The sequence below is a fragment of the Mastacembelus armatus genome, chromosome 4, assembly GCF_900324485.2.
Source record: "Mastacembelus armatus chromosome 4, fMasArm1.2, whole genome shotgun sequence".
NCBI lineage: Eukaryota > Metazoa > Chordata > Actinopteri > Synbranchiformes > Mastacembelidae > Mastacembelus > Mastacembelus armatus.
Genome location: NC_046636.1, coordinates 9,977,856 through 9,991,648, shown reverse-complemented (window position 1 = coordinate 9,991,648; position 13,793 = coordinate 9,977,856). Strand labels below are relative to the sequence as shown.

At 41.6% G+C, this 13,793-nt stretch overlaps 1 protein-coding gene across 8 annotated transcripts in view; it reads left to right on the top strand.

Annotated features, from left to right (window-relative positions):
• Window positions 1–13,793, top strand: part of ephb3b (eph receptor B3b) — a 232,883-nt gene that overhangs the window by 193,578 nt on the left and 25,512 nt on the right. For all 8 annotated transcript variants that reach the window (XM_026323106.1, XM_026323112.1, XM_026323110.1 and 5 more), the window contains exon 2: window positions 12,384–12,448. In XM_026323106.1, the coding sequence (XP_026178891.1) occupies window positions 12,392–12,448 (57 nt within the window). In that variant the 5' untranslated portion in view covers window positions 12,384–12,391. The remainder of the gene's footprint in view (window positions 1–12,383; window positions 12,449–13,793) is intronic.

The window sequence follows — 13,793 nt, the reverse complement described above, 5'->3', positions numbered from 1 at the left end:
AATCTCACGCAGCCATTTGTGGGCATGTGGCACTGAAAACAAAATAGCCATAAATAATAATGATCTGTCCCCTGCACCTCTTACACTAAGTTAATGATTCCATATAGCAAATAAACACATTTAATCGCCATCCTCCGCTTCAGAAATGAAATAAAAGCTGGGTCCCCAGAAAAAATATATAAAGCTTATTCAGTGATCAGTCTGCAGCTGTTTGTTATCGTTGACCATTAACTGTTGTTCGCAGTGCAAAGAATGCATAATGGCTGACAGAAATGAGGTTGTATCCAGCTATCTCGTGCAAAAGAGCAATGCTTCTGCCTGTTGGGGGAAAACTTACTGCCAAGATTAGTTAGCTATAGCTAGCAAACACCCACCTAGAAAGGAGAAAAATATAAAGAAAGTGGGAGTGGTTGTTGCATGTGTGAAGGAGAAACTCTGTCATAAAGGTAGAGACAAAAGAGAAGTACAAAAGAAAGGAAGGAAGGAAGGATTTGTGAGGACAAGAGAAAGGGCAAAACTAGACGACCTGCCCAGTTTTATCTTGCCCAGTGTTTTATATAAACAGCATCTGCTGTGTGAGTGCCAGATCTGTTCCAGCCCATTGTTCCTGTTCCTGTTTGTGTTTGCAGTGTCGCAGGCTACCATAGGATTTTAATTGTTTTACATAATATGCCACTCCCCAGCATCTTTGTATGTGACAGTACAGAAAAAGAGATATTTGTGCATTCTTATGATCTTTTTGAATATGGATTTGTGTGGCTGTTAAGGAAAGGGTGTGTGACTGTCTCAGTCACACAGGCCCGTGGAGCTCTGACCTGGTAGGTTGCATTCCTGACTTTAACTGCCCTAACCTCCCTTTTGTTCTCAGTGTCTTTGACCTGAATGGGTAATGAAGACTAGGCAAGCAGGTAAACTGTAACAAGCACTCTGCCTGCTTACAAGCTGATATGAGAAGCATCTGGACGCTCATCGGATTTGCATGTCACCTGGTCCTCCTTAGTCTTTCTTTAGAAAAGAGAGGACAGGTGAGCGAGGATGTGATGATGTGTATGTGTGGTAATGGGGCGAGAGTATAATTACTCCACTAAAATCCCCCTGCTGCCTTTTTTCTCTCTTCCTCTTTTCTCGCCCTTCCTTTTTCCTCACAGGTAAACGAGGGCTTACCTGGGAAATTAACATGACTGGCGGCGATAATCGACTTGATAATTACCCTGCAACATCTTCATAAATCATCAGTGGTTGCTTGATGAGCCAAAAGACTGCTTTTAGTATCTGTAGCCGGAGTCTCTGCTAATAGGGTAGTCCCCAGCCCTTGTTATGCTTCTGGTTTTTGTTTTTCCTGTCTGTGCAAGTTTCAGATCAGAAACAGAAAAGTAACGAGCAAACCTCAAAGTCTCTTGGCCTCTGCCACTGTGGTATTTTTTTAAACTGTTTTAAAGTAATTGCAAGCCACTGGCATGTGGAAAATGTGCACCTCATTGGGGCTTGCCCCTCATTGCAGAAGCACAGACAGCTGTTCCGGGTGTAACAGGAAGTACCCATTTCTAATTAGATTCAACATAATCATTACATGCTGCACTGGAAGTGCATTGTAAGGTGATCTGACATGTTGGCAGATGACTGTATTAGGGAGATACTGTATTAAGAGAAACAATAGCTGAGGGAGAGAGAGAGCAAAAGAGGGCATGTGTCTGTGAGAGACACTCAGTGGCTATTGAAACAGAATGGGAAAGCTGGGTGCTAAGCCCTTTTCTTGTGGTGCTCAGCCATTCAAAAAGCCACAGCTTCTATTCAGTGCCTGGTTCCAGCTCTTTCTGGGCTACACCCCCAGTGCGAACATTCAGGATTTGTGTGTGTGTGTGTGTGTGTGTGTGTGTTAGCATATGTGTACTGGTCTTAATAACATGTTGCATTTTCTATTTGTATGTGTGTTGGTGTTATTATTGTTTAAATAATATATTATGTATAATGTGTATGCATTAGTATTATGTAAGTGTACAGTATGGGTTTGTGTTCCCATGTGATTGAGTTCTGTTTGTTGAGTCAGCCATTGCTGACACACAAAATTGTGTGAAACCTGCTATTAGAGCTGTGAGGTAATTGCTCACACACAATCCAGCTGCACAGGCAGCACAATAGCCCACCTCCTACTGAACAAAAGTGTGTGTTTGTGTGTGTGAGTGCATTTGTGCATGTTTATGCCTCTAGTGCCCCTGAGACGCTCAGATAATCACGAGTTTCCACCCATACCAGCAAATACTCATTCATTCACACAGGTGAGTGTGTGACTGCACACACATACACCACTCTCAGCAACAATGAAATGTTTCCATTGAAATTCACACACAGCTCCCCAAGGACAGTTGCTGCTATCATATTTTTATATATTTGTTCCAGAAACATCTTAACACTCTTTTGCCAGAACTATCGAACTGTTATGAATGGACGCCTTGGTTGGCACTGGGTCAGTGGAGCCAAGGAAGGCTCAAGAGGAAGAAGGACAGGAGAAAAGAGGAAGAAAATAAGGACAAGAGAGTAGAACGGATGAAAGGACAGCAGTGAAGTACGCAGTGGGTCCCTGTCCTGCAATAAGGCAATGAGCATAAACAGTTTGCACCAGGCTGCGTGTAAAACATAGACACTTCAGGCGAGCACGCAAACATAAACAAGACATTGTCAAGCACATTCACAGACAGAATCATATTTAGTCTCTAAAGGCTGCTGTGTGTCAGAATGCCAAAAACACAGTGGCAATGAAAGAAGTGCAAGGACTATGGGGAATAAAAGAGAGTGTGTACCAGCTCTCCATCCTCTCGTCTCCCTCTTTTTTCTGTTCTGTCCTCTGCTCCCCCCTTTTGTTACCTTACTGGCCCCCCTTGCCTTTTATTCCCATCTCTTTCTCTGCTTTGCTCCCTCCCTCCCTCTTTGTCTCTACTTTGAATATCTCTCCTTTTCTTTTGCACTGCCATCTCGTGCTCCCTACTTTCCTCCCTGTTTTTCCTTGACTCCTACACTTTTCCCTTTTCTCAGTTTCTCCTTCCACTTTTGCTGAAATCTGTCTTACATGTGACGCTGGTATAAATGAGTGTGCACTGAATGTTTTATATATATATATATATATATATATATATATATATATATATATATATCACAAGCAGGCACGCCCAAAGCTGGGAATCTCGCTCCCTCTTTCTTTCACTCTCCGTGCCTCTCCCTCACTTATCTCAAATAAACCCCTATTCAGTAGTTATTTCCTTTGTGCTGTGGCTGTTTTAGGCTGGGAAGTAATACGCTGAAAATGCAGGAGGCTGCTGGCACATATTCTGTTATTGTTTTCTCATGGTTCATTCCTCATTCATTGCCTTTTGTATCTCCTCGGAATGTTCCATCATTTTCATTTTACTGCAAACTGTCAGTTTTACTTGGTGCCCTGATCCACACTAACTTACAGTGGCTGAGCAAATAGAGATTTTTTTTTTTCCACTCTCAAGGACATTTTAAGAATCTTTTATTGGAGACCTTCAGACCTTGGTGATCAAACCTTTTAGTTCCAGCATGGTCTCTGTAACCACAAGGCCACTCTCTCAGGTGCTCTCACTAAAGGACCCGCAAAGGTTGATGAAGCTCAAGCTTAAGGGCAGACTGGCTACCAAACCCCATCAGCAGACTTGATATGCCAAATGTGACTCAGATAGCAAGTTCAGACTCACCTGTCACAATGTCAGCCTGCGCTGCTAATACCCTAAAATCCCTCATAGAGTCAGAGGCACCAGGTGAATTTCTTCTCACAGGTAGACAAATGCAACAGTTTGTGTATGTAAGCATGGTTGTCTACCTCTCATACCTACATGCTTTGCCTTTGATTCAATTTCATCAGTTCTTTGGGCAGATTGTAACATTTAGATAAGATTGTTGTGTAAATATTTCAAGATTAATTAAATCATTATTTGTCTTTCTCGCTTCTCAGTTGGCCTTTGATGGGTTGAATATTTATTTATCGGCACCCACGTTTCCTCACATGATTCTTCTTAGGGTTGTGAGCCTCGGAGCACCATTTGTTCATTAGCCGCATCCACTGACGAGTCATCAGAGGAGTCCGCAAGTTTGGCCAGACAAAGCAGCAAATAAAAGCATATTGGCACTGTTTTATCTCATCGAGTAAATTACTCCAACGCCCCCCTTTTATGTCTTTCTCTTTGTAGATGAACATATAATGAGGCAACTGTTGAACATCAATAGCAACCTTTAAATAAACAAAGTACATGGGATATGAGATGATAGGGAGTGTCCGTTTTAGATATGAAAATGTTTTATCATATTGGATGAGTTGCAGAAGTATGCTGGTTGCTTTACAACTAGGATTTTTTTTTTTTAGCTGACATACAAAGCAGCTTTGAAGAGAAAATTTTCATAGTAATGTCCGTTTATTCAGTATACTGCCCTGTTTGCAGAACAGTATAGTTTGTATTTTTTCTCCTATTTCTTCTGAGGTGCCTTTGAGCAAGGCTTTGAAACCTTGCATATAAAAAAAAGCTTTTCTGAAAACCGACCGTAAAAAAAAAACAAAACAATACAGTCTTTCCAGCTTAAGTTATAAATAGGTGTAGGTGAATGTTAGGTAATGGTGTTGCATGCTTGTTATTTTGGTGTGTGTCAAAGAAGTCTATTTATAGAAGTTTGAAATATACACTTATGGTTTTCATATGTGTATGTGTATGGTGCATTTGTTTGCTTTGCATCTGTGTAGCAGACAGGTAAATCAGCCAGAGCTTGCTGAGGTTGCATTTATACTATATAGTATTGTGTTGTAAATATGAATTGTATTCCAGGTAGCCCCGTTCTCCAGGGAGCGTCAGGCGAAATGTAATGAAATCAACAGCTGTAGTGACACATGCACACTCTATCTCTGTCTTTCTCACTCTGACTAAAACAGATATACTGTACACAGGACCTCAGATCTTGACAGGGGAGATCTGTGTTTTTATATGCAGATCCTTAGTGTGAAAGCAAACCTGCTCCTTGCGTGCATGTTAGCATTTTTCAGTTGCAGTTGACAGAGTCATTTGCCATGAGATCTAATCGTGGCATCTAGACATCTCACGCAGACACCCCACGCTTAGATTCAACAGTCCCCGTCATGACTAGACTGTTACATTAAAACAGTGTTTGCTGTCAATGTTTGATGTTAAATTTTATTGGGGGAAAAAAAATTAAAACCCAGACTGAATTATGAAATGTTGTAAAACATTAAGGCAGAGGTGTGGAGAATTTCCAGGAAGGGTTGTAAGTGAAAAATGACTTCATTTATGGTAAAGGTTGAGTCAATAGTTTCCATGTTAGGTGGTGTAAACATCCCATGTCCCTACAGATATCTGGTCCTGTGCCCGGTTCCTGGTGGTGGTTAAACACAGACAGACCTGTTGCCCATAACATAAACATTTGCAAATGAGGAACATGCCTATCCAAAATAAGGTATAAGTGGTAAATGTGACACCAGGTTTTACGAAATAATTTTCCACAATGAAAGAATACTTAATACATTATTACCCAGGTCAGATTTATTTGTATTTTTAACTTGCTAAAAAATAAAGTGGAGGTTTTCAGTGACAATCTACTCACTTTCCAGAAATGTAGCAGTATATTTTCATTTCTGATGATGTCAACATAAAATATGTGGCCCCATGCTTAGTTTCCAATGAGAAGTGAGTTAAAGCACCGGCAGCCCTAATTAGATTTCATATGACAAGGCTAAACATCTCAGTGAAGTAAATCAGCATGGGTTAGGATGACTCCTTGAGAGAAATATTTCAGTGGCGAATGAAACCCATTAAACTTCAAGTCACACACAGAGACATGAATGTAAAAAAAAAAAAGTCAAAGTGGTTAGGTCTTCTCAGACAGGCCCAGAACTCTGTTATTAAGTCACGATAGTCAGCATCAACAGTCTGGTGGGAACAGTAAACAAGCGTGAAGATAACTACGTACATGTGCAGTAAAGGGCCAGAGAGAGACACAAAGATTAATGTGGAACGTCATGGACATTGAGCAAAAGCGTTCACATTCCCTTCAGAGACCAAAATGTTAAATACAGGTCTCACACTTTGGGAAATGAAGCGATAACTAAAAGGGTGCAGGTTGGTTATAGCCCAAGTATTCAGCTGATAAAAAAAGTTACATCAGTCAGATGTAAGTTAAACTGAATAACTGAATATCAGCCGGCATTTTCATTTATATGCGAACAATGACAAATATTTACAGATCAGATTGTAACAGGCACAGAGATGGAAGTTCTGATGAAATGCAAACACACTATCGAGGATTTCCATTGAGCTAGTGAGAGCTGGATTTTAAAGAGACAACCTAAAATGCTTGTGCCACAGAGCAAGTAGCTAATAATACAAATGCAAAAGGTTCACCTCCAGCCGTGAATGTGTGTGTTTGTGTGCGTATGTGTTGTATGTTGTCAGTACTGTTGATGAAGGGACTTTGACTTATTCAATAGCGACCAAACACAGAGCCATTGAGTGAACCCGCTGGACAATGCAGACAGCTGTGAAAACTGGGGGGCAGGGTGAGGGGTTGGGTGGTTAACTAGGAAGTTGAGGCAAAGGAGGGAGAGAATTTGCACATTCACACACATACACACACACACAAAATAGAGAGTCAGAGAAAACGATTTGAATTTCCATTTGTCAGTTAAATCATATGCTCATCTACTGTCAATTGGATGGAGTGACACAATAACATAAGCTTTAGTTTCTGAGTGCAACATAAGATCAACTAATTTTAAGAGCTACTTTGTTAAAACCCACAATGACAATGCAATAAACCAATCAGGAGCTCGAGTTTCAGCCACTTAACATTTACTCATACATCATGACTCAAACAGGCACACGTACAGTCACTTATACTCATCATAGAAAGCTAGTGAAAGCTGAACATGCACACATGCATACACAGTCATTGAAACACACACGCACACATGATGACGCGCATGTATTCACACACACACACACGCACACAAGCATACATACAAGCGCACCTGGTTTTGTAGACGGCTGCCCTTAGGGCTACCTGTTCGTCAGATCCTCTGTGCTTTGTAATTAGGAGAGTTAGTGAGAGAAGGGGGTAGGGAGTGGTAGAATGAGAGAGAGAGAGATGAAAGAAAGACAGGGGGAATGAGTGAGAAAGAAAGAGAAAGAAAAGAGGGAGGGGGTAAAGACAAAGAGCCTCATTCCATTGGTAGGCACAGGAACTAGACTAGACTTCATGAGCCCTTGAAAATGGCAATACCCTCCTTGGTGGTGGCAGGCACACACCCTCACTCACAAACATATGTGTAATTTCAAAAACCAGCTGCACTAGCTGGCAATATACCCCTTGCTCAAATCACTGCACTGTCCTTCTGTTTCTACTGCTTTTCTCTGCTCTGCTCCCTGAAAACCTCTGACAGAAAAGAAAACTGCCGTTTTTTTTTGTTTTTTTTTAAATCACCCTGCATCATCGGAGAAGAGCTGCTTATCAGGAACTGTCTGCCGACATGAAGGGCCAAGCAGACAGACAAAAGTAAAAACAAAAAAATATGGCACACTTTAACTTAAATTGTATACAGCTGTAGGCTTTATTTTTTGATAAGTGGACACATGAGTCAGAATGAGTGAGAAGGGAAGTCTCTGGAGAAAAGAAAAGAAAAGACAAAGGGAGAGACAGGAAGGTAGAAAGAGAGCTTATTTGCAAGGCACCGATGGTGCAACCCTGTTAGCGCATATACACAGGACAAATCTCTTGTGTGACAGCCATTGTCGGATGACTGACAGCAAGTGGTATTGGGGGTGTATATGTGTGTGATTGGGGTGGGGGGTTTGTCAAGCAAGGTAGGCAAGCCCGTTCAGGAATTCCACTGAGGAATCACCTCCTTGGCCTGTCCATGTCGCAGCAACCAATTACTCTGACAGTGACTGCGTGTGTGTGGGGGTGCTGAAGGGGAGGTCTTCCCTTAAAATGGAGGGGGCTTTCTCCTAATCATCACACTCTGGCCCCACATAAAGGCAAAAAGGCTGCTCGATCCATTTGAATTTGAATAGCATCTCTCCTCCTGCTCTCCTTTTCTGTCTCTCTTCCTCTTTCTCTACTTCGGCTTCACGTTGGATGACAAAAGCGAAGCCAACAAAGATAGCACACAAAGCAATCAGACTAATAGCACTAATAACTTGAGCGTGGGGTCCTTGCTCTCAATGTTGACACATTTCACTGTTTCTGTGGCTAAACAGAGGCTCAAGTGTTTGGCAACCAGACGGCATAGTGTTTTAATGGAGTGGCTACCCCATGCCAGGTTGCCATGTGCTTGGTCTGTTTGACCGTAGAAGAACGCAACAAAAGCAACTCAGAGAAGAGGTGGGGAGAAGATAATTAACTGGTGGAGAAGGCTGAAGGGAAGGATTTTAGGGGAAAGTGTCATTAGGGGAATGGATTTTTTTCTTTACTTTTTTTTGCTGAAAATCCTGTTGTCATCATGTTTTATTAATAAGGCAGTTAATGCTAGAAGGAGGCGAAGCAATTTCTATTTTTTTTTTGTGTGTGCGTATAGCAGGAAATCAATTGAAAAAGGAATGTGTAATGACAAAAAGCTTTTGGTGAGGTTTTAAAATTTGTTTTGTCTGTAGCGCACATAACTTCAAGGTTGTCAAGATGTATATTTTAACTACCTGAGGTTTTGGTTCAGTTATCTTTCAGCTGTTATATGACGGGGGTCACGCTAACAAAAACAAGCATGCTAAAAAGTAATCGCGGTAAGATCCAAATTAAACCCCTCACCTGTCTGCTCCTTGCGACCTAAGAACTTAGTTTCATGAAACAACTACACATTCCTCTCTTTCAGTAATAGCCTTTTGCCCCCTTCTTCCTTCAGTCCTTTGCTTTTTTCTTTCTTTTAAGAAGTCTGCTCTTTAGAACAAAGAAATATTTTAAGAGGCTTGCAACTCTGGGCGCTGTGTGTGTTTATGTGTGTGCATTTCAATGTTTTTGTGTATTGGTTGCGGCCATAGGGACGAATGCTTCAGTGCCCTCCCCTGTTATTAGGCCTGCCCTGTCATTACGGGATTAGAATGTAGGGGTTGGCTTTGCCTCTGTGTGTGTGTGTGTGTGTGTGTGTGCAAGTATTTGTCTACACAAGATCTCTCCAAGCCTGTTTGTATTTCAGCATTTTTTCTCACACAATCAGAGCATGCATAGAAAACAAGTGTCACTGTCATTTTCCCTATGTTTGTTATACTAAACCAGGTGCTTTTGACCTCTATCATAAATAACACTTTACTAAAGCAAGCATTGTGTTTCTCAAACAGTGGTTCACTAATTGAATAGTCTTCATAAGCAGCAGAATGTTGAAAAAATGTTCCCCTGTGGACCACACGTCCCATCCCTCAGAGTGCAGCATGAAGACAAGTACAGATATCGAGATTGGCGAGGAAAGGTAGAGGGAACCCACACAGTTGTACTTCCTAGTGGAGAGACGAAAGACAAAGTAGTTAGAGAAAATGTGGCAGAGCTTAATCAAGAGAAAGAAAAACAAAGGAATTAGAGCCACCATTTCAGAGATGATGAGAAAGATTGAAAACGAATGTGTGTGCATGGGAGAAGATAGATTAAACAGCATCGTGCGTCTCTGTATGCTGATTCAGTGATTGCTTCCACATCTGCATGTTTCACTCTCACTCTGTATGTGTGTTTTCTGGCAGTAAATTTGCATCTTCATTTGGCTGATTTACTCTGTTGTTTTCCCCCCAACCTACAATCTTTCCTTTTCTCACTTTACACTTACAGAATTTGAAAGAGCAAAGAGCAACAGCACTTTAGGTGTACAGGGGATTGTCTTCGTCCTTGTCTTTCTGGTTCTATATATTTTTCTTTTTTCTTTCTTTCAATCAGGCACAATAAGCACACTTCCAGTAGGGTCTTAAAGGTTTTAGAGGTTGCTTGCTTATATATGTTTCTGTCTTTAACCTGTCTTACTCTGCTTTTTTTCTTTTTATCATCAATATAACACAAGTCTGTTTGGCACACAAAAGCTGCTTTGTGCATGGGCATATAGCACTTTATTTTCTGGTTTGTTTAGTTTCCTTTATTGTGTGCGGGTGTGTTTTTTGTGACTGTGCAGGTGTCTGAATTTTGTACAGTCATGAATATTGCAGTGCGCTGCAATTGCCTGATGTGTTATTCAAAGGCACAAACACAGCGTGCAGAGATGAATGAGCACACAGTCACCCACCCACACACACACACGCATCTACCCACACATACACACACACAGACAGAGAGGGAGCGGCTGGGTTAGGTCGGGGTCATTCAGTGCTTTTGCTCTGGCCCATTGACTCAGGATTGGTGCTCCACTTTCGGCACAATACAGGGCTTTGCACCAAACACACACACACACACACACACACACACACACTCACACACTCACACACACACACACAATCACCCTCCAACACAGACACGTATACTCAAATTCAGACACTCACACAAGCACAGACTCACTAAGGTTAAATAATTCACATGCATCAATAAAGGAAGGGTTTCTGTTGCACATGTGCTCCCAGATTAGCTACTGTCCAAACCACTGAGTCAGACTGCACAGGTGTGTGTTTTTGCATAATTCTGTTTTTGCTCTCCAGTTCTCGTTCTTTCTCTCTCAACCCTTGCTCCCCACTCTTTGTCTATGTGTTACTGTGTTTCAACATGTTGTCATTTTACAGAAAGGTCAGCTGTAATGACAAGCCAATGTACCACAGACACGGCTCAGTCGTAATAATAAACACAAGGTAGCAGAGGTGTACTATTTTCACCATACTGGCTTTCCTACCTGCATAACTGTTGGTAACAAATCCCAAATAATATGCCTTAACAGTATAAGTAAGGGTAAGCCCCCACAACTAATATACACTGATCTGTACATACTGTTTTCTAAGATGAACACACCGGACCTTTTTTTTTTCATGGAAGATCTCCCTTTAGCTGGAGCTCTGTTGGAAGCCATATTTTTTTTTCAAAAGCATAATAGGCACCTAAGACATGTCACAGATCCCGTCACTACAAGTATGTGGGGCTGGAATTGAGTGGGAATTCCCAGCTGTAGGAGCATTCTATCTCTACAGAGCTAGACATAGTTCATAAGGGGGTGTTTGCACTTGTTCCTGAATGTGGCACAGGTATTTGGAGAAGAGATGGAGATGGTGAAAACCTGGAGTTACACTAATTATTTGTCTCAAAGTCCTGTTTTCTTTTCAGTTTATCAGGCAAAGTGTAAATAATAATAAGAAAAAGCAAAAAGGCTGAAAGAGGCTGAAAAAACAAGGAGATGCTGGTAGAGTAGCAGTATAGACTGAGCGACTTCTTCAGGTTCCACACTGCAAGCAATGAAGGAAAAATCCTTCCATGAACATGGACAAGTTCGGCATCATTTCATCATCTTTTAGTATCTTGTACAACAGCACAGTGGTTGAGATAATAATGGTGGCTGCATACTGCGCCTTGAGCGCCAGGTAGTAAAAGACTTGACATTTATAGTCTGCCTTTCCTGCTCTCACACAGATGCTTTTTTGCCAGCAGAAATGAGAGACTCGTGAGTGGAGAGGAGATTTTCAGGAGAGATCATTGTCCACCATTTTGTGTGTTTGTGCTTATCGAGTATGTGAAGCGTGTGTGTTCCTCTGTGTGTTTCAAGGAACAGGGGTAGAGTAACATAAACTTGATAAGCGTATGTGTTCAGGTATTGATAGAAAGTGAATCCAATTGCTTATTGAACTCCGTTCTGCTCAAGAGCTCCTCTTTTGTGGCACCTAACTTTATTACCCCCCCTCTCTATTCAAGCCTTCTGTTGGGTAATATATCTTGTGTAGTATTACAGCCTGATACTCACTGTATGTGTGTGTGCTTGTTTTTAAGTGTGTGTTTGTGTGTATGTGTCCCAGTGCCCTGTAGGTAGTGGAATCGTTTTCACTGCAAGACTCACTGTTGCTACGTTATAAATGCAAATGTCTAATTAAGACTAATTAGCCAGACAAAGCGTCGCAATAAAATGTCACACAATACCTCAAAGATCACCCCCTTACATCTCTGTCTGTGTCACACTCATCTCTTTTGGTCTTCCTCTCACACACACATACACACATGCACACATGCATTACTTATTTGTCTAAATGAATTTAATATGTTTTCCTGTGTTTTTTGTCACTGTTATTCACCCAGTTATCTAAGAACAACCTTTAGTCAAAGCCTCTTATCTGTTTCCTGGTTCAGCTTTATGACACTGTTGTAAAACTATAGAGTTGTTCCTCCTCTGTCAAACTGTTCTGACATGGTTGTTTTTTTTCTGCATCTGTTTACAGAGACACTGATGGACACAAAGTGGGCCACGACAGAATTAGCCTGGACTGCGCACCCTGAGACCGGGGTGAGTTTCCTGGGCAATGTGTGTCTGTATATGTGTGCCTATGTATGTTTATGACAAGAAAAACACAGATTGACACACCTTGTTTGTTTTCAACGGGTACATTCAGTATTAAGTGTTAGTGTGCATGTGCACATTTGTGCCTTTACATACACTAGCCTGTGTCTGCTTAGCTTTTTGAAGCTGAACGGTCCTGTACACCTCCACTATACACATCACTCAACAGGATATGTTTTAACATTCAAGAGGATGCGCTTTTTAGCAAGCAGAAAAACTACACAGCAATCCAATTTCACTGTCCCGCCCAGTCACAGATGTTCCCTTATTCTTGCCTCAGTGCACTTAAAACATGTGAAAAGCGTCAGTGTCCTCTTGAAATAGTCTTTTAAACATTAAAATATTTCTTGGTGTTGACCTGCTGCACGCACGGGCATCCAAATCTACCACACACAAAGTGGAAGTGACAGCCTTATCGTACTTTCCCATGTGGTCTCCACAATAGGCTAAAGAGGAACAAAAAGCATCTTGACCACTCCTCAACTATACTTCAAAGACTGCAAGCACTCCTCCCCTCGCTTTTGTGTGGCCCTCTGACTTGGCTCATAAAAGGCAGGCCCCCACCTTTAAATTTTGGTTTTACCCGAACCCACTTGCAGGGAGATTCCACCCCAGCTGTTCAAAGTTGCATACCCTCTTTATTCTTCCCTTCCTTTACTTCCAAGTAACTAAGCACTAATGAAGCCAGACCCAGCAACAATCTTAGCTGCAACATTTGGTCGGACAAACCCCCTCACAACCTGTTGTGGACTTTTTCCCTTCCTACTTCCCTCCTCCAATCCATCCATCTTCCTTTGCTCCTGTTAATTTAAAATGCAGCACTGATGCTCCCACTTGTCCCATGCAGAAGGGCATAGAAGCTAAAAAACACCTCCCTGTTTATTTTCCAGCCAAACCCACAACACATGCTGATCGACCCCCTGCACCCCCTTTTTTCCCTCCTATTTTATCATACTCAAAAAATCAATCTTATCTGTTGTCTTGCTTCTATATCTGTGCAAAAAGCATTGTACATATGTTTATTTGTATGCTTTTGCGGTCTTGCAACGGAAATGTTGCAGCCTGGTTTTGTTACGGGTGACAAGTGTTTAAGTGGAACCGATACAGTGGCTGAGAAGACAAACAAAGCAACATACTGTGCATGCTGGAATGGAGGGGGAGAGACGAGAGTATTTGAGTTTAAGTAAAAGATTCAAACCAGAGAAATGTGCATACATAGAGAGGCAGAATGTAGGAGAGAGAGAGAGAAAAAATCAATTTCTAAGAAAAAAATCTGAGAAAATAGACCCAC